We start from the raw sequence: 25777 nt of genomic DNA, 5'->3' as shown, positions 1-25777 counted from the left end.
ATCACCTCCATCACCTCCCCCAACATAGTCACAACACGCCTGCATTCACTGCCGCCTCTCCATCACCTCCCCCAATATAGACACAACACGCCTGCATTCTCTGCCATCTCTCCATCACCTCCCCCAATATAGACACAACACGCCTGCATTCCCTGCCACCACCTCCCCCAATATACACACAACACTCCTGAATTCTCTGCCATCTCTCCATCACGTCCCCCAATATAGTCAAAACATGCCTGCATTCTCTGCCACCACCTCCATCACCTCCCCCAATGTAGTCACAACACACCTGTATTCTCTGCCACCACCTCCATCACCTCCCCCAATATAGTCACAACACGCCTGCATTATCTGCCACCACCTCCCCCAATATAGTCACAACACGCCTGCATTCTCTGCGACATCCATCACCTCCACAAATACAGTCAAACACGCCTTTATTCTCTGCCACCACCTCCATCACCTACACCAATAGTCACAACACGCCTGCATTCTCTGTGACATCCATCACCTCCCCCAATATAGTCACAACACGCCTGTATTCTCTGCCACCACCTCCCCCAATATAGACACAACACGCCTGCATTCTCTGCCACCACCTCCATCACCTCCCCCAATATATTCACAACACGCCTGTATTCTCTGCCACCACCTCCATCACCTCCCCCAATATAGACACAACACGTCTGCATTCTCTGCCACCACCTCCATCACCTCCTCCAATATAGACACAACACGCCTGCATTCTCTGTTGTCTCTCCATCACCTCCCCCAATATAGTCACAACATGCCTGCATTCACTGCCACCTCTCCATCACCTCCCCCAATATAGTCACAACACCCCTGCATTCTCTGCCACCACCTCCATCACCTCCCCCAATATAGACACAACACGCCTGAATTCTCTGCCACCACCTCCATCGCCTTCCCCAATATAGGTACGACACGCCTGCATTCTCTGCCACCACCTCCATCACCTCCCCCAATATAGTTACAACACGCCTGCATTCACTGCCACCACCTCCATCACCTCCCCCAATATAGTCACAACACGCCTACATTCACTGCCACCACCTCCATCACCTCCTCCAATATAGACACAACATGTCTGCATTCACTGCCACCACCTCCATCACCTCCCCCAATATAGACACAACACGCCTGCATTATCTGCCGCCTCTCCATCACCTCCCCCAATATAGACACAACACGCCTGCATTCTCTGCCACCTCTCAGTCACCTCCCCCAATATAGTCACAACAAGCCAGCATTCTCTGCCGTCCCTCCATCACCTCCCCCAATATAGACACAACACGCCTGCATTCTCTGCCACCACCTCCATCACCTCCCCCAATATAGTCACAACACGCCTGCATTCACTGCCACCACATCCATCACCTCCCCCAATATAGACACAACACGCCTGCATTCTCTGCCACCACCTCCATCAACTCCCCCAATATAGTCACAACACGCCTGCATTCACTGCCGCCTCTCCATCACCTCCCCCAATATAGTCACAACACGCCTGCATTATCTGCCGCCTCTCCATCACCTCCCCCAATATAGACACAACACGCCTGCATTATCTGCCGCCTCTCCATCACCTCCCCCAATATAGACACAACACGCCTGCATTCACTGCCGCCGCTCCATCACCTCCCCCAATATAGACACAACACGCCTGCATTCTCTGCCGCCTCTCCATCACCTCCCCCAATATAGATACAACACGCCTGCATTCTCTGCCAACACCTCCATCACCTCGCCCAATATAGACACAACACGCCTGCATTCTCTGCCAACACCTCCAACAACTCCCCCAATATAGACACAACACGCCTGCATTCTCTGCCGCCTCTCAGTCACCTCCCCGAATATAGTCACAACACGCCAGCATTCTCTGCCGTCTCTCCATCACCTCCCCCAATATAGTCACAACACGCCTACATTCTCTGCTGTCTCTCCATCACATCCACAATATAGACACAAGACGCCTGCATTCACTGCCGTCTCTCAGTCACCGCCCCCAAAATAGTCACAACACGCCTGCATTCACTGCCGTCTCTCCATCACCTCCCCCAATATAGACACATGCCTGCATTCTCTGCCATCACCTCCATCAACTCCCCCAATATAGTCACAACACGCCTGTATTCATTGCCACCACCTCCATCACCTCCCCCAATATAGACACAACACGCCTGCATTCTCTGCCACCACCTCCATCACCTCCCCCAATATAGTCACAACATGCCAGCATTCTCTGCCATCTCTCCATCACCTCCCCCAATATAGACACAACACGCCTGCATTCTCTGCCACCACGTCCCCCAATATAGACACAATATGCCTGCATTCTCTGCCACCACCTCCGTCACCTCCCCCAATATAGTCACAATATGCCTGCTTTCACTGCCGCCTCTCCATCACCTCCCTCATTATAGACACAACACTCCTGCATTCTCTGCCACCACCTCCATCACCTCCCCCAATATAGACACAAAACGCCTGCATTCTCTGCTGTCTCTCCATCACCTCCCCCAATATGGTCACAACACGCCTGCATTCTCTGCTGTCTCTCCATCACCTCCCCCAATATAGTCACAACACGCCTGCCTTCACTGCCACCTCTCCATCACCTCCCCCAATATAGTCACAACACGCCTGCATTCTCTGCCACCACCTCCATCACCTCCCCCAATATAGTCACAACATGCCTGCATTCACTGCCGTCTCTCCATCACCTCCCCCAATATAGTCAAAACACGCCTGCATTCTCTGCCACCACCTCCATCACCTCCCCCAATATAGACACAACACGCCTGCATTCTCTGCCACCACCTCCATCACCCCAACCAATAAAGTCACAACACGCCTGCATTCACTGCCACCACATCCATCACCTCCCCCAATATAGACACAACACGCCCTCCATTCTCTGCCACCACCTCCATCACCTCCCCCAATATAGTCACAACACGCCTGCATTCACTGCCGCCTCTCCATTACCTCCCCCAATATAGTCACAACACGCCTGCATTATCTGCCGCCTCTCCATCACCTCCCCGAATATAGTCACAACACGCCTGCATTCTCTGCCGCCTCTCCATCACCTCTGCCAATATAGTCACAACACGCCTGCATTCTCTGCAGCCTCTATATCACCTCCCCCAATATAGTCACAACACGCCTGCATTCTCTGCCACCACCTCCATCACCTCCCCCAATATAGACACAACACGCCTGCATTCTCTGCCACCACCTCCATCACCTCCCCCAATATAGTCACAACACGCCTGCATTCTCTGCCGTCTCTCCATCACCTCCCCAATTTAGTCACAACACGCCTACATTATCTGTCTCACCATCACCTCCCCAATATAGACACAACACGCCTACTTTCTCTGTCTCACCATCACCTCCCCAATATAGTCACAACACGCCTGCATTCACTGCCACCACCTCCATCACCTCCCCCAATATAGACACAACACGCCTGCATTCTCTGCCACCACATCCATCACCTCCCCCAATATAGACACAACACGCCTGCATTCTCTGCCGTCTCTCCATCACCTCCCCCAATATAGACACAACACGCCTGCATTCTCTGCCACCACATCCATCACCTCCCCCAATATAGTCACAACACGCCTGCATTCTCTGCCACCACATCCATCACCTCCCCCAATATAGACACAACACGCCTGCATTCACTGCCACCTCTCCGTCACCTCCCCCAATATAGACACAACACGCCTGCATTCACTGCCACCACCTCCATCACCTCCCCCAATATAGACTCAACACGCCTACATTCTCTGCCGCCTCTCCGTCACCTCCACCAAACGCTCGACAGTTAATCACAGTGCGCATGAAAAGTCACTGCGAGGGACATTAATGTTCCTTTTCGTATGCGCAGTTCATCTATAATCGCTCAACTGCATGTCAGATGTACACTAAGGATATATATTCTCTTGGGATCCATCTCCTCATTGTCGTCATGTCCTCCTGACCATTCTGCCCTTGGCTCATTTCTCATTGTTTCTCCCTTTGCAGGTATCGTGACATCATTGATAGAGTCCTTGATGTGGACTATGTGTTACAGGTATGGAGGTCTCTGGCTATTCCTGGGTAAACAGCACAAGAGTAATAATCTAGAACCACAGACCTCTGTTAGTAGCATAGAGTTCCAGAGAAGATATGTAGCTCTATTGTAGTCTGATGGAGCTATGTCGAGATCCAGAGCTAACTACTGTATGTACGTAAGGGTGATAAAGCAGAGACGAGTTGCTGTGCTAGAGAGGATGATGGAGCTGTAGAAAGTTAGTGCTGTACATAAGTGTGATAAAGCAGAGATGAGGTGCTGTGCTAGAGAGGATGATGGAGATGTAGAGAGCTAGTGCTGTATATAAGTATGATAAAGCAGAGATGAGGTGCTGTGCTAGAGCGGATGATGGAGCTGTAGAAAGTTAGTGCTGTACATAAGTGTGATAAAGCAGAGATGAGGTTCTGTGCTAGAGAGGTTGATGGAGCTGTAGAGAGCTAGTGCTGTATATAAGTATGATAAAGCAGAGATGAGGTGCTGTGCTAGAGCGGATGATGGAGCTGTAGAGAGCTAGTGCTGTACATAAGTGTGATAAAGCAGAGATGAGGTGCTGTGCTAGAGAGGATGATGGAGCTGTAGAGAGCTAGTGCTGTACATAAGTGTGATAAAGCAGAGATGAGGTGCTGTGCTAGAGAGGATGATGGAGCTGTAGAGAGCTAGTGCTGTACATAAGTGTGATAAAGCAGAGATGAGGTACTGTGCTAGAGAGGATGATGGAGCCAGGTAAATGGTTCTAGAAAGATACATCTCTAGAGAAGGATGGAGTGAGAGAGATTTGCACAGAAGAGATGGAGCTCTGGGCACAGAGGAGAAGATGACTGTGGTAATGTTGGTACTGGTTGTACACCTCTATCACTGAAGGTCTGTTTCTTACCTGTAGGAGGTCTGATCTCATATAGAGCTTTCATACGTACTGTTGTCCCCAGGTCTTGTGCAATAAATAGTATAGATTTATTTTGTTAAGCTGCTGCATACAAAGGATTTACTAAAGGCTGCAACTGCTAGAAGTAGATCATAAGTCAAATCAAAACTCAGTAGTGAGAAGTCAGTCGCCACAAAATCTATTTTTGTCATAGAGATAGATGAATGAAGCACTGCATTGTGACATCCTATCCTGTCCTGTCTGTCTGCCCCTCACATTCCACAGCACATATCCTAACCCCCTGCTCCATGCTCCTTCCTCACTATCTACCCCATCTGTGTCACCCCTGTCTGTCTACCCCTCACATTCCACAGCACATATCCTAACCCCCTGCTCCATGCTCCTTCCTCACTATCTACCCCATCTGTGTCACCCCTGTCTGTCTGCCCCTCACATTCCGCGGCATATATCCTAACCCCCTGCTCCATGCTCCTTTCTCACTATGTACCCCGTCTGTGTTGCCCCTCGCTGTCTGCCCCCCCCTAGAATGTAAGCTCTCACGAGCAGGGCCCTCATCCCTCATGTGATTTCCTCCCTTACTTATAGTATCATGTACTCCTAACTCCCCAATTGGCACCTAACACCTGGTTGCTTATGCCCTGCTGCTTGTGGTATACAGCTATGTGTATACGCCATGTCCTTGTCCTGCATTGTTTTATATTACTATTACTGTTTTTTCTTGTGTGCTCATTTATGTAGTGTGTAAGGCGCTGCGGAACCTCTGTGGCGCCATATAAATAAAGGATAATAATAATAATAAATGACCCTCTGGTGATAATGCAGGAAATAAGTAATCAGCAAAGGAAAAAGCTGTCACATGAGGAGAGATCTGTGTTTAAATACCCAAAAAATCCCAGAAACAGTTGTGGACACTAATATTACCAGGTGAGTAAGTAGCAATATCACTACTAATAAGAGACAAAGGACTATTTACTACAATCTGCATATCATACATGCCTACCCTCCCGGTTTTCGCGGGAGGCTCCCGATTTTTCGGGTAACCCCCCGCACCCCCGGAAGGGTAGGCATTTCTCCCGCATTCTGCCCACTTCCTAGTTAAGTGGGCAGAATGAGAATACCCGCTGCGATCGCGGGTCTCCGTGAAGGGGGCGGGGCTTAAGATGTGATTCTGCATGAATCACAGCATTTGGCCCCGCCCCCTATGTAAATTTTACCCAATCGCGGCAGTTTTGCCGTGAGGGGCGGGGCTTAATGACGCGAATCGTTAGGCCCCGCCCCCATCGGCCCCCTGCTGCTTCTCTTACCCGGGCTTCTCCCGGGAAGAGATTATAAAAGGTAGGCAACTATGCTGCATATTGAATGCAGATTGTAGTGTGATATTAACGACTGAATTCGCATTGCCAATATCACAGAGATTTACTACAAATCCCTCACAGGGACAGAGCTTGCCAAAAAAGCTCTGTCCCTGCGAATCCCCTCCGTACACTAGTCAAAAAAAACCCATGACCAGTGCCCCGCGCATGCGCCGACCGACCGTCACTGCTAACCCCCCAGCGCTAAGCCCCGCCCCCGCAATAGCGGACCCCCTCCTCCCTTAATTGCACATACCTGCATGATCCGGGCCTCCGGTGATGTCTTCTGGTCAGGTGATATCCCATACTGCACTGGGACCCGATCACCTGATGACCGGGCCACAGTGCACTATGGGAGACCAGCTGACCGGAGGGGAGACATCACCTGGAGCCCCGACCACGGTCCCTGGAGTCAGGTAAGTTCATTTATTTTTTTTTCAGTGATCAGCGTGTGGTGTGTGTAGCAGTGATCAGCGTGTGGTGTGTGTAGCAGTGATCAGTATGTGGTGTGTGTAGCAGTGATCAGCGTGTGGTGTGTGTGTAGTAGTGATCAGCGTGTGGTGTGTGTGTAGTAGTGATCGGCGTGTGGTGTGTGTGTAGTAGTGATCAGCGTGTGGTGTGTGTAGTAGTGATCAGCGTGTGGTGTGTGTAGTAGTGATCAGCGTGTGGTGTGTGTAGCAGTGATCAGCGTGTGGTGTGTGTAGCAGTGATCAGCGTGTGGTGTGTGTGTAGCAGTGATCAGCGTGTGGTGTGTGTAGCAGAGATCAGCGTGTGGTGTGTGTAGCAGTGATCAGCGTGTGGTGTGTGTAGTAGTGATCAGCGTGTGGTGTGTGTAGCAGTGATCAGCGTGTGGTGTGTGTAGCAGTGTATCAGCGTGTGGTGTGTGTAGCAGTGATCAGCGTGTGGTGTGTGTAGCAGTGATCAGCGTGTGGTGTGTGTACCAGTGATCAGCGTGTGGTGTGTGTAGCAGTGATCAGCGTGTGGTGTGTGTAGCAGTGATCAGCGTGTGGTGTGTGTAGCAGTGATCAGCGTGTGGTGTGTGTGTAGCAGTGATCAGCGTGTGGTGTGTGTGTAGGAGTGATCAGCGTGTGGTGTATGTAGCAGTGATCAGCGTGTGGTGTGTGTAGCAGTGATCAGCGTGTGGTGTGTGTAGCAGTGATCAGCGTGTGGTGTGTGTAGCAGTGATCAGCGTGTGGTGTGTGTACCAGTGATCAGCGTGTGGTGTGTGTACCAGTGATCAGCGTGTGGTGTGTGTACCAGTGATCAGCGTGTGGTGTGTGTAGCAGTGATCAGCGTGTGGTGTGTGTAGCAGTGATCGGCGTGTGGTGTGTGTAGCAGTGATCGGCGTGTGGTGTGTGTACCAGTGATCGGCGTGTGGTGTGTGTACCAGTGATCGGCGTGTGGTGTGTGTAGTAGTGATCGGCGTGTGGTGTGTGTAGTAGTGATCGGCGTGTGGTGTGTGTAGCAGTGATCGGCGTGTGGTGTGTGTAGCAGTGATCGGCTTGTGGTGTGTGTAGCAGTGATCGGCGTGTGGTCTGTGTAGCAGTGATCAGCGTGTGGTGTGTGTAGCAGTGATCAGCGTGTGGTGTGTGTAGCAGTGATCAGCGTGTGGTGTGTGTGTAGTAGTGATCAGCGTGTGGTGTGTGTGTAGCAGTGATCAGTGTGTGGTGTGTGTAGCAGTGATCAGCGTGTGGTGTGTTTAGCAGTGATCAGCGTGTGGTGTGTGTAGCAGTGATCAGCGTGTGGTGTGTGTAGCAGTGATCAGCGTGTGGTGTGTGTAGCAGTGATCAGCGTGTGGTGTGTGTAGCAGTGATCGGCGTGTGGTGTGTGTAGTAGTGATCAGCGTGTGGTGTGTGTAGCAGTGATCAGCGTGTGGTGTGTGTAGCAGTGATCAGCGTGTGGTGTGTGTAGCAGTGATCAGCGTGTGGTGTGTGTAGCAGTGATCGGCGTGTGGTGTGTGTAGTAGTGATCAGCGTGTGGTGTGTGTAGTAGTGATCAGCGTGTGGTCTGTGTAGCAGTGATCAGCGTGTGGTGTGTGTAGCAGTGATCAGCGTGTGGTGTGTGTAGCAGTGATCAGCGTGTGGTGTGTGTAGCAGTGATCAGTGTGGGGTCTGTGTATACCACACAGCTGATTACTGGGGCCGGCTCCCGGCTCTGTTCTCCCCGTTAGAGCAGGGCAGGAGTCCGGTAACCGGGGGAGACCCTGGATAACGCCACCTCCAGGTAACGTTATTATCACAGGGCTTTCCCCGGTATTTTTTCACAATTTATATTTAGTAACTATGGTCGGATCACATTTCTTATTACAATAATGGGAAATGTGATCTGATTACTAAAAATAAGTGATAATTAGGGGTTGGAGTAGAATTTTACGAATGCTACTCCAATTTCCCTGTAATAACTATAGGTGATACTAACAATGTGAAAAGGGTGTGACAACACAAAACAGCCTTTATCACTTTATTTTAGTAATAATAATGATAATAAATAGAGCCCAAAATGAGGGAATTATACCAACAGGAAATGATGTAAGATAAATATATGGAAGTACAGTAACTATCCCGGAGAAGGCGAGAGGCAGATTACAGAGGGAATGAGGGGAAGTGCGCTGCTCAAGTAGTTTGGTCGCAAAGGGGGGAGTCAGAAAGTGACAGTAGCTGGAGATAAGGGAAAGGTTGAAAGATATTTTCTTGTGGATAGAATAGATGAGCACATGCGGGGGAGGGAGAGAGACAGACCATTGGGTGATGTAGTTATGAGACCGGAGGCCGCGATGCCGACAAGGAAATCCCAACAAGGGACTTAAAATAGGTGTCAAAATACCGATGCCTCCCGAATGAGGTAAGTCCGGGGCACCCTTAGCGTTAGCTACGGGGGGAGGTCCAGGTTTAGGGAGAGTAGCAGGGTTAGATTTTGGGGGGGAGGTTAGGGATAGACAACCCTAGGGGGAAGGGTTAGGCACCACTAGGGAGTTAGGTTTAGGCAGTAACTGGGAGGGTTAGGGTGTGGAGTGGGGAGGGTTAGGGTGCAGGCTGGGGAGGGTTAGGGTGCAGGCTGGGGAGGGTTAGGGTGTGGGGTGGGGAGGGTTAGGGTGTGGGGTGGGTTAGGGTGCAGGCTGGGGAGGGGTAGGTGCGGGGTGGGGAGGGTTAGGGTGCGGGCTGGGGAGGGTTAGGGTGCGGGCTGGGGAGGGTTAGGGTGTGGGGTGGGGAGGGTTAGGGTGCAGGCTAGGGAGGGTTAGGGTGCGGGGTGGGGAGGTTAGTATACTTACCCAAACCCTGTCAGGATACCAACCATCGGGATGCCGCTGTCAGTATTCTGCCGGCATTACATACCCATTCCAGGAGCAGAGAAGCTGGGAGGGGACATGGTATCTCATGGATAGAAGAGGAAGAACAAGGTTGTGTAGACGTGTGGAGAAGAACATGTGATTTTCCTTACTGAATACTACAAGTCCCAGACTCTGCAATAACCCTCATGTATCCTCAGCTGTATAGACAATATACAGTCAGGTGCATAAATATTGGGACATTGACAGAATTTTCATATTTTGGCCTCTATTCACCACCATAATGGCTTTGAAATTAAACAAACAAGATGTGCTTTACCTGCAGACTTTCAGATTTAATTTGAGGGTAATTACATCCAAATCAGGTGAACGGTGTAGGAATTACAACGGCTTCTATATGTGCCTCCCACTTTTTAAGGGGCCAAAAGTAATGGGACAAACTAAACAATCCTAAATCTAACTTTCACTTTTTAATACTTTGTTTCAAATCCTTTGCAGGCAATTACAGCCTGAAGTCTGGAACGCATAGACATCACCAGACGCTGGGTTTCATCCCTGGTGATGCTCTGCCAGTCCTCTACTGCAAATGTCTTCAGTTCCTGCTTGTTTTTGGGGCATTTTCCCTTCAGTTTTGTCTTCATCAAGTGAAATGCATGCTCAATCGGATTCAGGTCAGGGGATTGACTTGGCCATTGCATAACATTCCACTTTTTAGCCTTAAAAAACTCTTTGGTTGCTTTTGCAGTATGCTTTGGGTCATTGTCCATCTGCACTGTGAAGTGCCGTCCAATGAGTTCTGAAGCATTTGACTGAATATGAGCATATAATATTGCCCGAAACACTTCAGAATTCATTCTGCTGCTTTTGTCAACAGTCACATCATCAATAAATACAAGGGAACCATTTCCATTGGCAGCCATACATGCCCACGCCATGACACTACCACCACCATGCTTCACTGATGAGGTGGTATGTTTTGGAACATGAGCAGTTCCTTTCCTTCTCCATACTCTTCTCTTCCCATCACTCTGGTACAAGTTGATCTTTGTCTCATCTGTCCATAGGATGTTGTTCCAGAACTGTAATGGCTTTTTTAGATGTTTTTGGCAAACTCTAATCTGGTCTTCCTGTTTTTGTGGCTAACCAACGGTTTGCATCTTGTGGTGAACCCTCTATATTCACTCTTGTGAAGTCTTATCTTGATTGTTGACTTTGACACATATATACCTACCTCCTGGAGAGTGTTCTTGATTTGGCCAACTGTTGTGAAGGGGTTTTCCTTCACCAGGGATATAATTCTTCTGTCATCCACCACAGTTGTTTTCTGTGGTCTTCCAGGTCTTTTGGTGTTGCTGAGCTCTCCGGTGTGTTCTTTCTTTTTAAGAATGTTCCAAACAGTTGATTTGGCCATACCTAATGTTTTTGCTATCTCTCTGATGGGTTTGTTTTGATTTTTCAGCCTAATGATGGCTTCACTGATAGTGACAGCTCTTTGGATCTCATATTGAGAGTCGACAGCAACTGATTCCAAATGCAAAGGTCACATCTAGAATCAACTCCAGACCTTTTACCTGCTTATAGATAATGAAATAACGAGGGAATAGCCCACACCTGTCCATGAAATAGCTTTTGAGTTGATAGTCCCATTACTTTTGCCCCCTTAAAAAGTGGGAGGCACATATAGAAACCGTTGTAATTCCTACACCGTTCACCTGATTTGGATGTAATTACCCTCAAATTAAATCTGAAAGTCTGCAGGTAAAGCAAATCTTGTTTGTTTCATTTCAAAGCCATTGTGGTGGTGACTAGAGGCCAAAATATGAGAATTCTGTCACTGTCCCAATATTTATGCACCTGACTGTATGAGATTTTATTTGCCATCCTGCAAACTAGAACTCCTAATCTATATTTGCACTAATGCAAACTGTGTATTTATAACTATGTGTATAATATTGTACATGCTTGTCATTGGTTTTGCCGGCTGAAGATGTTGGTCAGTGAAGTATCATTTATGACCTAGTGTTTACTTTACATGGGATCATCCATCTCCTGTCATTAGATGGTCATGTGGCCTCAGCTGTAGCCTGTATTCATCAGACCTACTTTATCTTTGCATGCAGTTATGGGGGCAGTTATGGGGGCAGTTATCTGGGGGGCAGTTATCTGGGGTCAGAAATTCACAAAGTGTAGAAACCTTTTAAATAACAGTTAAAAAACATTGGAAAAACATCTGAGACCAGGTAATACCAACAATCATCTTGACCATTGTCATTTGTAATATACTGTGTAACCATGTCTCTGAAAAATAGATGCACAAGAAAAACTCTTATAGCGATGTGTGCAAATGCCAGGAGCATAGCTGATAACATCTCTGAACTAATTGCAATAATGACAAGGGATGAACTAGATATTGCAGCAATTAGAGGCATGGTGTAATGAAAATCATGACTGGGACATAGCCATACCGGGATATATTATCTATTTAGAAAGGACAGAATGGGCAGGATTGGAGGAGGAGTAGCTATGTATGTGGAAAACAGCATAAATGCTGCTATAATACAAAATGTTGAAGCAACAACTGAGGCCCTTTGGGTGACCATAGAAACGGGGGACAAGCACATAATTCGTACTGGGATGATCTATAGACCACCTGGACAGGGACATGAACTGGATAAGTACCTATTGCAGGACATTACTAGAATGGCTTTAAAAGGAGAGGTCATAATCATGGGAGACTTTAATTTACCTGATATAAGCTGGGAGGTGTCTGCTGCAAGTTTCTCTAGAAGTGGCCACTTTCTAAATTCTCTTCAGGGAGCATCTCTCAAACAATTGGTGAGGGAGCCCACTCACAAAAATGCTATTCTGGACTTGTTACTCACAAATTGTGACAGAATATCGGATGTAAATGTGGGTGAGAACCTGGGATCCAGTGATCACCAAGCATTATGGTTTAGTGTAAAGACAGGGTCCAATTCATGCCATACACAAACAATAGTGTTATATATTAGGAAGGCTGACTGTGCAGAGATGGGGAGATGTGTTACCGAGTCAGCGGCAGATTGGAGGACCTTGGAAGGAGAGCAGGAGAGGTGGGAAATAATAAAAAATGCTATACTGGAGGCTACAGACCTTTGTATTAATAGGGTTAGGAAAAGCACAGGAAAAGGAAGTCAGTGTGGTTTACAAAACATGTATCAACTAATGTGACATTAAAAAGATGGCTTTTAGGAAATATAAGCAGACAAAATAATAACGACAGAGGCGTATCTTACCAGGAGGAAGGAGGCTAAGAAGGCGATTAGGCTGTAAAGGCAGAAGCTGAGGAGAAAATGGCCCAGTCAGTAGATAAAGGGATCAAAACTCTTTTTTAGTACATAAGTGAAAGGCGGAAGTCACATGGAGGAATAATAAGACTTAGGACAGAGAGTACATGATCCAGGGAGACAAAGAAATAGCAGATCATCTAAATCATTATTTTTGTTCAGTATTCACTACAGAAAAAGAGGGGAAGGGGCCACAGTTATGTTGTAGAGGTGTTCATAGAAATGAGGAACATGAAAGTACATTTACTGAGGAGAGGGTCCTAACAGAACTCTCTAATCTGACAGTGGATAAATCAATGGGGCCAGATGGGATTCATCCGAGGATACTAAAAGAGCTTAAAGGGTGCTGGTAAGGAATCAGTATGAAATACCGCCAGCTGCATGGTGCTGGAAATCCTGATCATTCACAGTTAAGTAAATACTAACCTAAACTAACCCCCCTAACCCTAACCCTCCTTAGGGGTGGCTAACCCTAACCTCCCCCCCAAGTGCCTAACCCTAATCCCCCCTGTAAGTGCATAACCCCCCCCTTCCCCACTGCCTAAACCTAAGTCCCCCAGGGGGAGCCTAACCCAAACCTCCCCCCGGGGGTGCCTAACCCTAACCCACCCTCCCCCTAGCCTAACCCTCCCGGGGGGTGCCTAATCCTAAATCCCCCTCCGGGTGCGCTAAACCTAACCCTACCTCCCCCCGCGGCTGTCCACTCGTGGTGCCCGGCGTCAGGAAAATGACAGGTGTCTAGATGTAGACGCATGTCATTTAACCCATGCTGGGATAAAGCAGTCAGGAAGTCGGCTGTCGGGATCACGTCAGCTGGTTTCCCGATTGCATCCCGCTGGTAACACCATTAACATAATTATTCAACCAGTCACTAGTATCAGGAGTGATTCCAGAGGACTGGAAAAGGGCAAATGTAATATCACTGTTCAAAAGTGGCAGCAAAGAAGAGGCCAGTAACTTCCGACCAGTGACTACAGACCAGTGACTACAGACCAGTGACCTTACATCAGTAGTTGGGAAATTATCGAAACAGTATTACAAGAAAGAGTCGTAGATTATCTCAAATCCAACAATTTACAGGACCCCAAACAGCATGGATTTACTGGGGGAGATCATGTCACACAAATCTTACTGACTTTTTTGACTGGGTGACTAAGGAAATAGATAAAGGGGGGGCATATATATAGCTTATCTAGACTTTAGTAAGGCTTTTACACTGTTCCACATCGCAGACTCTTAAATAAACTGGAAAGCATGGGATTGGATTCTATGACTGTTGAATGGATCAGATAATGGCTGCAGGATAGGAAACAGAGAGTTGTTGTAATCGGAGTGTATTCACAGGAGGGAAATGTTACCAGTGGAGAACCTCAGGGATCTGTACTGGGATCAGTGCTTTGTAATATCTTTATTTGTGACATTGCAAATGGTATTGAAGGGAAACTATGCCTTTCTGCAGATGACACAAAGGTATGCAACAGGGCAGACACACCAGGAGGGGTAACACAAATGATTGATGATCTAGGTAGACTACAGGAATGGTCAAGAACGTGGCAACTACAGTTTAATGCCAAAAAATGCTAAATCATGCACTTGGGTCTCAAAAATCCAAAGGCTAAATATAGTATCAAGGACACTATAATAGAAAATACTGAGGAGGAAAGGGATTTAGGAGTCACCATTTCAGATGACTTAAAGGCTAAATATAGTATTAATGGCACTATACTGGTAACTACTGAGGAAAGGGATCTAGGAGTCACTATCTCAGGTGACATAAAGGCTAAATATAGTATTAATGGCACTATACTGGGAACTACTGAGGAGGAGAGGGATCTAGGAGTCACTATTTCAGGTGACATAAAGGCTAAATATAGTATTAATGTCACTATACTGGTAACTACTGAGGAGGAAAGGGATCTAGGAGTCACTATCTCAGGTGACAAAAAGGCTAAATATAGTATTAATGGCACTATACTGGTAACTACTGAGGAGGAAAGGGATCTAGGAGTCACTATCTCTGGTGACAAAGGCTAAATATAGTATTTATGGCACTATACTGGTAACTACTGAGGAGGAAAGGGATCTAGGAGTCACTATTTCAGGTGACATAAAGGCTAAGTATAGTATTAATGGCACTATACTGGTAACTACTGAGGAGGAGAGGGATCTAGGAGTCACTATCTCAGGTGACATAAAGGCTAAATATAGTATTAATGGCACTATACTGGTAACTACTGAGGAGGAGAGGGATCTAGGAGTCACTATCTCAGGTGACATAAAGGCTAAATATAGTATTAATGGCACTATACTGGTAACTACTGAGGAGGAGAGGGATCTAGGAGTCACTATCTCAGGTGACATAAAGGCTAAATATAGTATTAATGGCACTATACTGGTAACTACTGAGGAGGAGAGGGATCTAGGAGTCACTATCTCAGGTGACATAAAGGCTAAATATAGTATTAATGGCACTATACTGGTAACTACTGAGGAGGAGAGGGATCTAGGAGTCACTATCTCAGGTGACATAAAGGCTAAATATAGTATTAATGGCACTATACTGGTAACTACTGAGGAGGAGAGGGATCTAGGAGTCACTATCTCAGGTGACATAAAGGATAAATATAGTATTAAGGGCACTATACTGGTAACTACTGAGGAGGAAAGGGATCTAGGAGTCACTATCTCAGGTGACAAAAAGGCAAGCAATGCACCAAAGCAATGAGGAAGGCCAGTCAGATGCTTGGTACATAGGGAGAGGAATCAGTAGCAGAAAGAAAGAAGTGATAATACCACTGTATAGGTCATTGGTACGTCCTCATCTCCAATACTGTGTTCAGTTCTGGAGGCCATATCTCCAGAAGGATATTATTACATTAGAGATGGTACAAAGAAGGGCAACTAAAATGGTGCAAGGTCTACACCACAAAATGTACCAAGAAAGACTAAAATATCTTATATGTATAGTTTGGAGCAGAGAAGGGAAAGGGGGGACATGATAGAAACATTCAAATATATAAAGGGTTTCTAACAAGGGACAGGAGGGAAGCATTCTTCATAGGAAGAGATGTACAAGAACAAGAGGACATGCACTGACACTGGGGGGAGGGAGGCTCAGAGGAAATTTGTGGAAAAATTACTTCACAGAAAGGGTAGTGGATAAGTGGAGTAGCCTCCATCAGGTGTGGTTGGAGCTAAAATGGTGGAACAATTTAAACACGCTTGGGATAGGCATAAGACTATCCTTGAGACCTAAGGAGCAAATAGGGTTGAAGTTGCCTAAAGGATACATGAAAAGGGGCAGACTAGTGGTTCTTATCTGCCGACAAATTCTATGTTTCTATGTAACATGGCTGCAGAATTATTCTCATAGTCCCAGAGAAGGCGTTCTAATAATACAGCCTGATGTAGTGGGGTAGAGAGTCCTAGAGAAGGTGCTGTGGTGATGTAGTGTGATGGAGTGAGGTAGACAGTCCAAGAGAAGGTGATGTAGTGTGATGGGGCAACGTAGAGCATCCTAGAGAAGGTGCTGTGGTGATGGAGTGGGGTAGAGTCCCCTAGAGAAGGTGCTGTGGTGATGGAGTAGGGTAGACAGTCCTAGAGAAGGTTCTGTGGTGATGTAACGGGGTAGAGAGTCCTAGAGAAGGTGCTGTGGTGATGTAACGGGGTAGAGAGTACCACTTTAAATGTTGTATATTTGTATCCACGCTGTAGCAGTGCTGGTGTGGGTAGCGGCCATACGATATGCCAGTCTTCACAAGGTCGGCAGTAATTCTATCCTTTGAATGAGACCACTCCTATGCTGGCCCTAGTGCTCAGAGAGGGATCATTATCTGTAACATGTCCGCAGGTAAAACACAAACAGAATTATGCAGAAGTTCTCTCTGTGACAATTTAGAGATTTCTGATATAGTGATGCGCAGGTTGGTTACTTCTTGTCTATTAGAGATATCTTTGGCCTCTAAGGGCCATATTCATCATCATATAAATGTTCACCTACTTTTGTAGAAACTTAGTAAGAGGGTTCTGTCCGGCTCCTGCGCTAGACGCCCGGGGCTTTGTGTGCCTGTGTGAGTCTGACTCCCAAGATTCGCAGAGAGAGACTATTCTATGGAGCAGCCATGTTCATGCCGAAGTAATGATGAATTGCTCCAGCGCTCGTGGAGAGTCAGAATATGTATCGGGGGTTGTCCCTCCCCGAAAAATAACACTGTATATACCCCTAAGACTCCTACTATTACTCACTAGATGTTTTTTTTATTTAATTTATTGGCTTATTTTTATATATTTTATTATTAATTAAGAACTATTTATATTTTTGTGCCAAGGACACTGTTGTGCTCTTGTTTTTGGTAATGGCTGGACGCCTCCTATATCATTGTCTCCAGTCAGATGGAATATTACTGTCATTTGTCTGTGTAAGAGGTCTTTTCTCTGTAAAGTCATATAATGCTTCTAGTACACGGGGCTGGGGGGGGAACACGCCCTGTAACGTCATATAATGCTTCAAGCACACGGGGCTGGGGGGGGAACACGCTCTGTAACGTCATATAATGCTTCTAGCACATGGGGCTGGGGGGGAACACGCTCTGTAACATCATATAATGCTTCTATTACACGGAGCTGGGGGGAACGCGCTCTGTAACATCATATAATGCTTCTATTACATGGGGCTGGGGGGGGAACGCACTCTGTAACATCATATAATGCTTCTATTACACGGGGCTGGGGGGAACGCGCTCTGTAACATCATATAATGCTTCTAGTACACATGGCTGGGGGGAACGCGCTCTGTAACGTCATATAATGCTTCTATTACACGGGGCTGGGGGGAACGCGCTCTGTAACATCATATAATGCTTCTAGTACACAGGGCTGGGGGGAACGCGCTCTGTAACGTCATATAATGCTTCTATTACACGGGGCTGGGGGGGGAACACACCTTGTAACGTCATATAATGCTTCTATTACACGGGGCTGGGGGGAACACACTCTGTAACATATAATGCTTCTATTACACGGGGCTGGGGGGGAACATGCTCTGTAACATCATATAATGCTTCTATTACACGGGGCTGGGGGGAACGCACTCTGTAACATCATATAATGCTTCTATTACATGGGGCTGGGGGGGAACACGCTCTGTAACGTCATATAATGCTTCTATTACACGGGGCTGGGGGGGAACACGCTCTGTAACATCATATAATGCTTCTATTACACGGGGCTGGGGGGGGAACACGCCCTGTAACGTCATATAATGCTTCTATTACATGGGGCTGGGGGGGAACACGCTCTGTAACATCATATAATGCTTCTAGCACACGGGGCTGGGGGGGAACACGCTCTGTAACATCATATAATGCTTCTAGTACATGGGGCTGGGGGGGAACACGCTCTGTAACATCATATAATGCTTCTAGTACACAGGGCTGGGGGGGAACACGCTCTGTAACATCATATAATGCTTCTAGTACACGGGGCTGGGGGGAACACGCTCTGTAACGTCATATAATGCTTCTATTACACGGGGCTGGGGGGGAACACGCTCTGTAATGTCATATAATGCTTCTATTACATGGGGCTGGGGGGGGAACGCACTCTGTAACGTCATATAATGCTTCTATTACACGGGGCTGGGGAGGGGGAACATGCTCTGTAATGTCATATAATGCTTCTATTACACGGGGCTGGGGGGGAACACGCTCTGTAACGTCATATAATGCTTCTATTACACGGGGCTGGGGGGGGACACGCTCTGTAACATCATATAATGCTTCTAGTACACGGGGCTGGGGGGGAACACGCTCTGTAATGTCATATAATGCTTCTAGTACACAGGGCTGGGGGGGAACACGCTCTGATGTCATATAATGGCTTCTATTACACGGGGCTGGGGGCAACGCGCTCTGTAACGTCATATAATGGCTTCTATTACACGGGGCTGGGGGGGTACACGCTCTGTAATGTCATATAATGCTTCTAGTACATGAGGCTGGGGGGGAACACGCTCTGTAACATCATATAATGCTTCTAGTACACGGGGCTGGGGGGGGAACACGCTCTGTAACGTCATATAATGCTTCTATTACACGGGGCTGGGGGGAACACGCTCTGTAACGTCATATAATGCTTCTATTACACGGGGCTGGGGGGGAACACCCTCTGTAACGTCATATAATGCTTCTATTACACGGGGCTGGGGGGGGGAACACGCTCTGTAACATCATATAATGCTTCTATTACACGGGGCTGGGGGGAACGCGCTCTGTAACATCATATAATGCTTCTATTACACGGGGCTGGGGGGGGAACGCACTCTGTAACATCATATAATGCTTCTATTACACGGGGCTGGGGGGAACGCGCTCTGTAACATCATATAATGCTTCTAGTACACATGGCTGGGGGGAACGCGCTCTGTAACGTCATATAATGCTTCTATTACACGGGGCTGGGGGGAACGCGCTCTGTAACATCATATAATGCTTCTAGTACACAGGGCTGGGGGGAATGCGCTCTGTAACGTCATATAATGCTTCTATTACACGGGGCTGGGGGGGGGAACACACCTTGTAACGTCATATAATGCTTCTATTACACGGGGCTGGGGGGAACACACTCTGTAACATATAATGCTTCTATTACACGGGGCTGGGGGGGAACATGCTCTGTAACATCATATAATGCTTCTATTACACGGGGCTGGGGGGAACGCACTCTGTAACATCATATAATGCTTCTATTACATGGGGCTGGGGGGGAACACGCTCTGTAACGTCATATAATGCTTCTATTACACGGGGCTGGGGGGGAACACGCTCTGTAACATCATATAATGCTTCTATTACACGGGGCTGGGGGGGGAACACGCCCTGTAACGTCATATAATGCTTCTATTACATGGGGCTGGGGGGGAACACGCTCTGTAACATCATATAATGCTTCTAGCACACGGGGCTGGGGGGGAACACGCTCTGTAACATCATATAATGCTTCTAGTACATGGGGCTGGGGGGGAACACGCTCTGTAACATCATATAATGCTTCTAGTACACAGGGCTGGGGGGGAACACGCTCTGTAACATCATATAATGCTTCTAGTACACGGGGCTGGGGGGAACACGCTCTGTAACGTCATATAATGCTTCTATTACACGGGGCTGGGGGGGAACACGCTCTGTAATGTCATATAATGCTTCTATTACATGGGGCTGGGGGGGGAACGCACTCTGTAATGTCATATAATGCTTCTATTACACGGGGCTGGGGAGGGGGAACATGCTCTGTAATGTCATATAATGCTTCTATTACACGGGGCTGGGGGGGAACACGCTCTGTAACGTCATATAATGCTTCTATTACACGGGGCTGGGGGGGGGACACGCTCTGTAACATCATATAATGCTTCTAGTACACGGGGCTGGGGGGGAACACGCTCTGTAATGTCATATAATGCTTCTAGTACACAGGGCTGGGGGGGAACACGCTCTAATGTCATATAATGGCTTCTATTACACGGGGCTGGGGGCAACGCGCTCTGTAACGTCATATAATGGCTTCTATTACACGGGGCTGGGGGGGTACACGCTCTGTAATGTCATATAATGCTTCTAGTACATGAGGCTGGGGGGGAACATGCTCTGTAACATCATATAATGCTTCTAGTACACGGGGCTGGGGGGGGAACACGCTCTGTAACGTCATATAATGCTTCTATTACACGGGGCTGGGGGGAACACGCTCTGTAACGTCATATAATGCTTCTATTACACGGGGCTGGGGGGGAACACCCTCTGTAACGTCATATAATGCTTCTATTACACGGGGCTGGGGGGGGGAACACGCTCTGTAACATCATATAATGCTTCTATTACACGGGGCTGGGGGGAAACGCGCTCTGTAACGTCATATAATGCTTCTATTACACGGGGCTGGGGGGGAACACGCTCTGTAACGTCATATAATGCTTCTAGTACACGGGGCTGAGGGGAAACGCGCTCTGTAACGTCATATAATGCTTCTAGTACACGGGGCTGGGGGGGGGAACACGCTCTGTAACGTCATATAATGCTTCTATTACACGGGGCTGGGGGGAACGTGCTCTGTAACGTCATATAATGCTTCTATTACACGGGGCTGGGGGGGAACACCCTCTGTAACGTCATATAATGCTTCTAGTACACGGGGCTGAGGGGAAACGCGCTCTGTAACGTCATATAATGCTTCTAGTACACGGGGCTGGGGGGGGGAACACGCTCTGTAACGTCATATAATGCTTCTATTACACGGGGCTGGGGGGGAACGCGCTCTCTAGCGTCATATAATGCTTCTATTACACGGGACTGGGGGGGAACGCGCTCTGTAACATCATATAATGCTTCTATTACACGGGGCTGGGGGGGGAACGCACTCTGTAACATCATATAATGCTTCTATTACACGGGGCTGGTAGGAACACGCTCTGTAACATCATATAATGCTTCTATTACACGGGGCTGGGGGGGGAACACGCTCTGTAACGTCATATAATGCTTCTATTACACGGGGCTGGGGGGAACGCGCTCTGTAACGTCATATAATGCTTCTATTACACGGGGCTGGGGGGGAACACCCTCTGTAACGTCATATAATGCTTCTATTACACGGGGCTGGGGGGGGGGGGGAACGCGCTCTGTAACATCATATAATGCTTCTATTACACGGGGCTGGGGGGGAACACGCTCTGTAACGTCATATAATGCTTCTATTACATGGGGCTGGGGGAACGCACTCTGTAACATCATATAATGCTTCTATTACACGGGGCTGGGGGGGGGAACGCACTCTGTAACATCATATAATGCTTCTAGTACACGGGGCTGGGGGGAACGCGCTCTGTAACGTTATATAATGCCATCGAGCATGAGATAACATGGGCACCTGATTTGCCATATAGTACATGGCTAGACCTGTGTATATATTGTTTGTGTACCGCTGGTGCCAGAGCTTCTAGTTCTCTAGGGATCTTATAAAAAAAAAAGAGTTATTCATATTTTAGATTAAAATGGCAGTAAACTAGCTGCTTATTACGAGACCATGTCCCCTGATTCCACGTCAATGTGTCTCATTCTCTGCCTTGTTCCAGTCTCGCTCCATCCGGGAATTTGATGAACGTTATACCTCAGTGGTGTTTGGCTATGAGTCGTGCGATGATTACTACCACCATGCCAGCCCTTACAACAAGCTGAGAAACATCAAGACCCCAGTCCTGTGCATCAATGCGGCCGATGACCCTTTCTCTCCCCTTCAAGGTGAGTTTCATCTATAGGACCTCAGCTAGCAGGATTCAGGTGTCACTACTGTATGTGACTGAGAGTCTTCTAATCTCTTCTAACCTGTCCCAGGGATTCCACTGGCTGAAGCCTCCACCAACCCTCATGTGGCTCTGCTCATCCTTGCCCACGGTGGCCACATAGGCTTCCTGGAAGGTCTCTTTCCTAATCACCAGAGATACATGGATCGTGTCTTCAGACAATTTGCGGGAGCCGTGGTTCACCACTGGGAGGATCTGGGGCAGCTACAGAAAATAAACTTTAACCAAATCATTAAACCCTGAAACAGGAAACATTGATACCTCCTAATTTTCATCAACTTCTCTCACAACATTCCACAATCACAGGGCAAGTTCCAGCTGCTAACCCGTGGTGACGTAACCTCGCAGAATAAATCCGCATGCAAAATGGACTCTCAAGGTTCTTTTTCCTGTCTTTTACCAGTAGTTTGAGAACATAACACTGAAATATTTTTGTACATATGTTTTATAATAACATGATAATTATCTAATCAAGTACAAGTTTTGTAGGAATAAAAGTGAGTGTAAGCACAGACACTGACTTACTAATATATACCCTGTAGCTACAGCTAGGATAATTGTATCTGTATATATTTGGGATCGGCATTTGTAACCCGTGGGCAGTCCTGACAAAGGGGCATCTCGCTCTAACGCATTCCACCCATATAGGTCACTTTCTTAATTTGTGACAGATCCTGGGTGAGGACAACTGCCAATAGGGTGGGACTGAGGAGAACCTCGCCCTCGGTGAGGACATACGCCAGTAGGGTGGGACTGAGGAGAACCTCGCCCTTTGTGAGGCGATCCGCCAATAGGGTGGGACTGAGGAGAACCTCTCCCTGGGTGAGGCCATCCGCCAATAGGGTGGTACTGTGGAGAACCTCGCCCTGGGTGAGGCCATCCGCCAATAGGGTGGAACTGAGGAGAGCCTCGCCCTGGCTGAGGACATCCGCCAATAGGGTGGAACTGAGAACCTCGCCCTGGGTGAGGACATCCGCCAATAGGGTGGCTGATGTGCAGCAAATCTAACAGACGTGGATCTAAGGGTGGGTACACACTAGACGATATGTCATCCGATCCTGCGGATCAGAGCGACATATCGGGTACATCATCTGGTACAGTGATTCCCAACATCGGTCCTCAAGGCACACTAACAGTCCTGGTTTTAGTGAGATCCAGGCTTAAGCACAGATGGTTAAATCAAAATAACTAAGGAACTAATTAAGTCACTGTGACTGGACGCCTTTCGCCTAGGCCGTCCCTGGTCATGGGTTAGCGCTTTTGGACTCCCACTCACCGTCAGTGACCGCCTGTCACTGACTCCGCCCACTGCGCCGTGGGCGTGTAACGATGCTGCCACCATCAAACTCTACCATCGGCGTTTGGAACTGCTTTTTACGTACAATCAGGCTCCTGCCTCGGCACCTGGAACCACTTCTGCTGCGTATGCGTTGACTAACTACGGACACACCTCCTGTTTGGTGTTGGCTGTTACCACCTGATCCCTCGCAATGGACCAGGTCTGCACGGTAGCTTGGCAGAGGGCTTGAACTTGGAGACACGGAGCTCTTACCCAGAACAGCAGGAGAACGGAATAGCGTTTTGCGCAATTCTGTTGGTCGCAGGATACAGATGTAATAGAATTTAAAGGCAAAGGTGTTTATTGCTCTTAAAAAAGACCCTCCACTCAGATTGAAGGGGAATTTCAGCATACAATACAATTCTTCTCCACACAGGATTAATAAGGATGTTCACATACAGGGCTCACAGTCCCTCTTTTTTATGTCATTCTTACACACAACATCACAGGGGGGCAAATCCACCCTGTGCTCCTTCCAGCCAATCAGGCTCTCTCAGAAAACATAAATAAATACGTCTCACATTTCACAGAAATGAAATCAATTTCCTTGATACCACCCAAAAACATTTGGTTTCCTAAGCACAGACTGAGTTACATATACTGTCTCTGAAAAGGTAAATATAATGCAAATTCCTATTGCATGCATCCTGTCACACGTCTATGACTAAACCAGTTTGGGCTTTCTGAGTCTTACACCTTCTAAGCTCTTACACAACATAGAAGCTTCCTAACCACAAACAGCTTGCTTTCCCCAAACTTGCGGAGATATTGTATACAGACACACAGGAGTCTCCCTAGTCCACATTACATAGGAAAGGCTTCTTCAGTCACTGCCAGGCTATAGGGTAATTACCATATCCTTCCCCACTGCCAGGCTATAGGGTAATTACCATATCCCTCCCCACTGCCAGGCTATAGGGTAATTACCATATCCATCCCCACTGCCAGGCTAGGGTCATTACCATATCCATCCCCACTGCCAGGCTAGGGTCATTACCATATCCATCCCCACTGCCAGGCTAGGGTCATTACCATATCCATCCCTAGGTGAGGATGTCTAACCAGCAGTTTGTCTCCAAAGGTCAGGACATGTTACATTTCTATAAGTGCATTTACACCCATATTACATACAAAAATATATTCACACATGTCATAGACTATACTACTCCACTTTATACACCAATGCATTGCAGATGCAGCGCTCTACCGCACAATATGTGTATATTAATACAGGTTACTATGACCCAACTTTAACGGTTTCAGCGCTGGTCGCAGTGGGAGCTGGGTCTCCCTGTCCCGCAGCGGCCATGACACACTCTACCCACACTCCCCCAGTGCAGCGGGCGACATGTAAAACATTAAATACACACTTAACACTCAGCACGTAGCGCAGAGTGTACATTTACAATGGGCGGCTGGCGCCTTTTTGTCCTTTTAAAAACACTAACCCCTTCAGTGCTGTGGCAGCCATTAACCCCGTGTGGCCTGCCTCCGGCCACAGTCACCTGTGCTCAACTATGGCTATCCTTAAAACCTGGACTGTTAGTGTGCCTTGAGGACCGTGGTTGGGAACCTCTGATCTAGTGTGTTCTCATGATATGCGCGCTCCTGTGGGTTATAAGCTACATCGCCCATTGGCTCTACTGCCAGGCTGACGGGATGTTGCTAGCGATGCCAAGCTGAATGCAGATTGCACCGTGACGCGTCTCTCTCCCATCAGGCCCGGCATCGGCAAGTGTACAGTGTATATGTGCTTACTGAAGTGGGTCCCATCGCCGGCGAATTTGCTTTAGATTGTGGCCGTCCTTGAGTTGGAGTGCAGGATGTTATTATAGAGTCACTTACTGTTATATTTATCCCTGGGTTATCAAGGTCCCAGTAGTTGTTGTAATTATAACTGCTCATGTGCGGGCCTGGGCTCATCGGCGGGCCTCCTCCTCCCAGCACACACTGACTTGCCTGCGTCTCCTCCCGGATTCTCTGACCTCTGGCTGCGGAGATATCCTGCTGTTCAGCTCATGGAGACTGTGCTCTCTCTGCCTGAGACGGGCATATTGGTGAGAGGTGAGATGCCAGGGCGTGTGCCTGCTGCCATGCAGGTGTGGTAGTGGCACTTACCTCC

The 25777-nt window shown here is 47.8% G+C and overlaps 1 protein-coding gene across 1 annotated transcript in view; it reads left to right on the top strand.

Annotated features, from left to right (window-relative positions):
• The window catches only part of LOC148442693 (protein ABHD1-like), a 318796-nt gene extending 295978 nt beyond the window's left edge, over nt 1-22818 (top strand). Inside the window, 4 exon segments of the mRNA XM_088463609.1 lie at nt 4066-4114; nt 22089-22254; nt 22348-22512; nt 22515-22818. Coding sequence (XP_088319735.1) covers nt 4066-4114; nt 22089-22254; nt 22348-22512; nt 22515-22540 — 406 coding nt within the window. The 3' untranslated portion in view covers nt 22541-22818.
• Nucleotides 22819-25777: the final 2959 nt, after the last annotated feature.

This window comes from Taudactylus pleione, unplaced genomic scaffold, assembly GCF_031769625.1.
Source record: "Taudactylus pleione unplaced genomic scaffold, aTauple2 ptg001416l, whole genome shotgun sequence".
NCBI classification, from domain to species: Eukaryota; Metazoa; Chordata; class Amphibia; order Anura; family Myobatrachidae; genus Taudactylus; species Taudactylus pleione.
The sequence above is the reverse complement of the archived record's forward strand: the minus strand, read 5'-3'. Positions and strand labels throughout refer to the sequence as shown.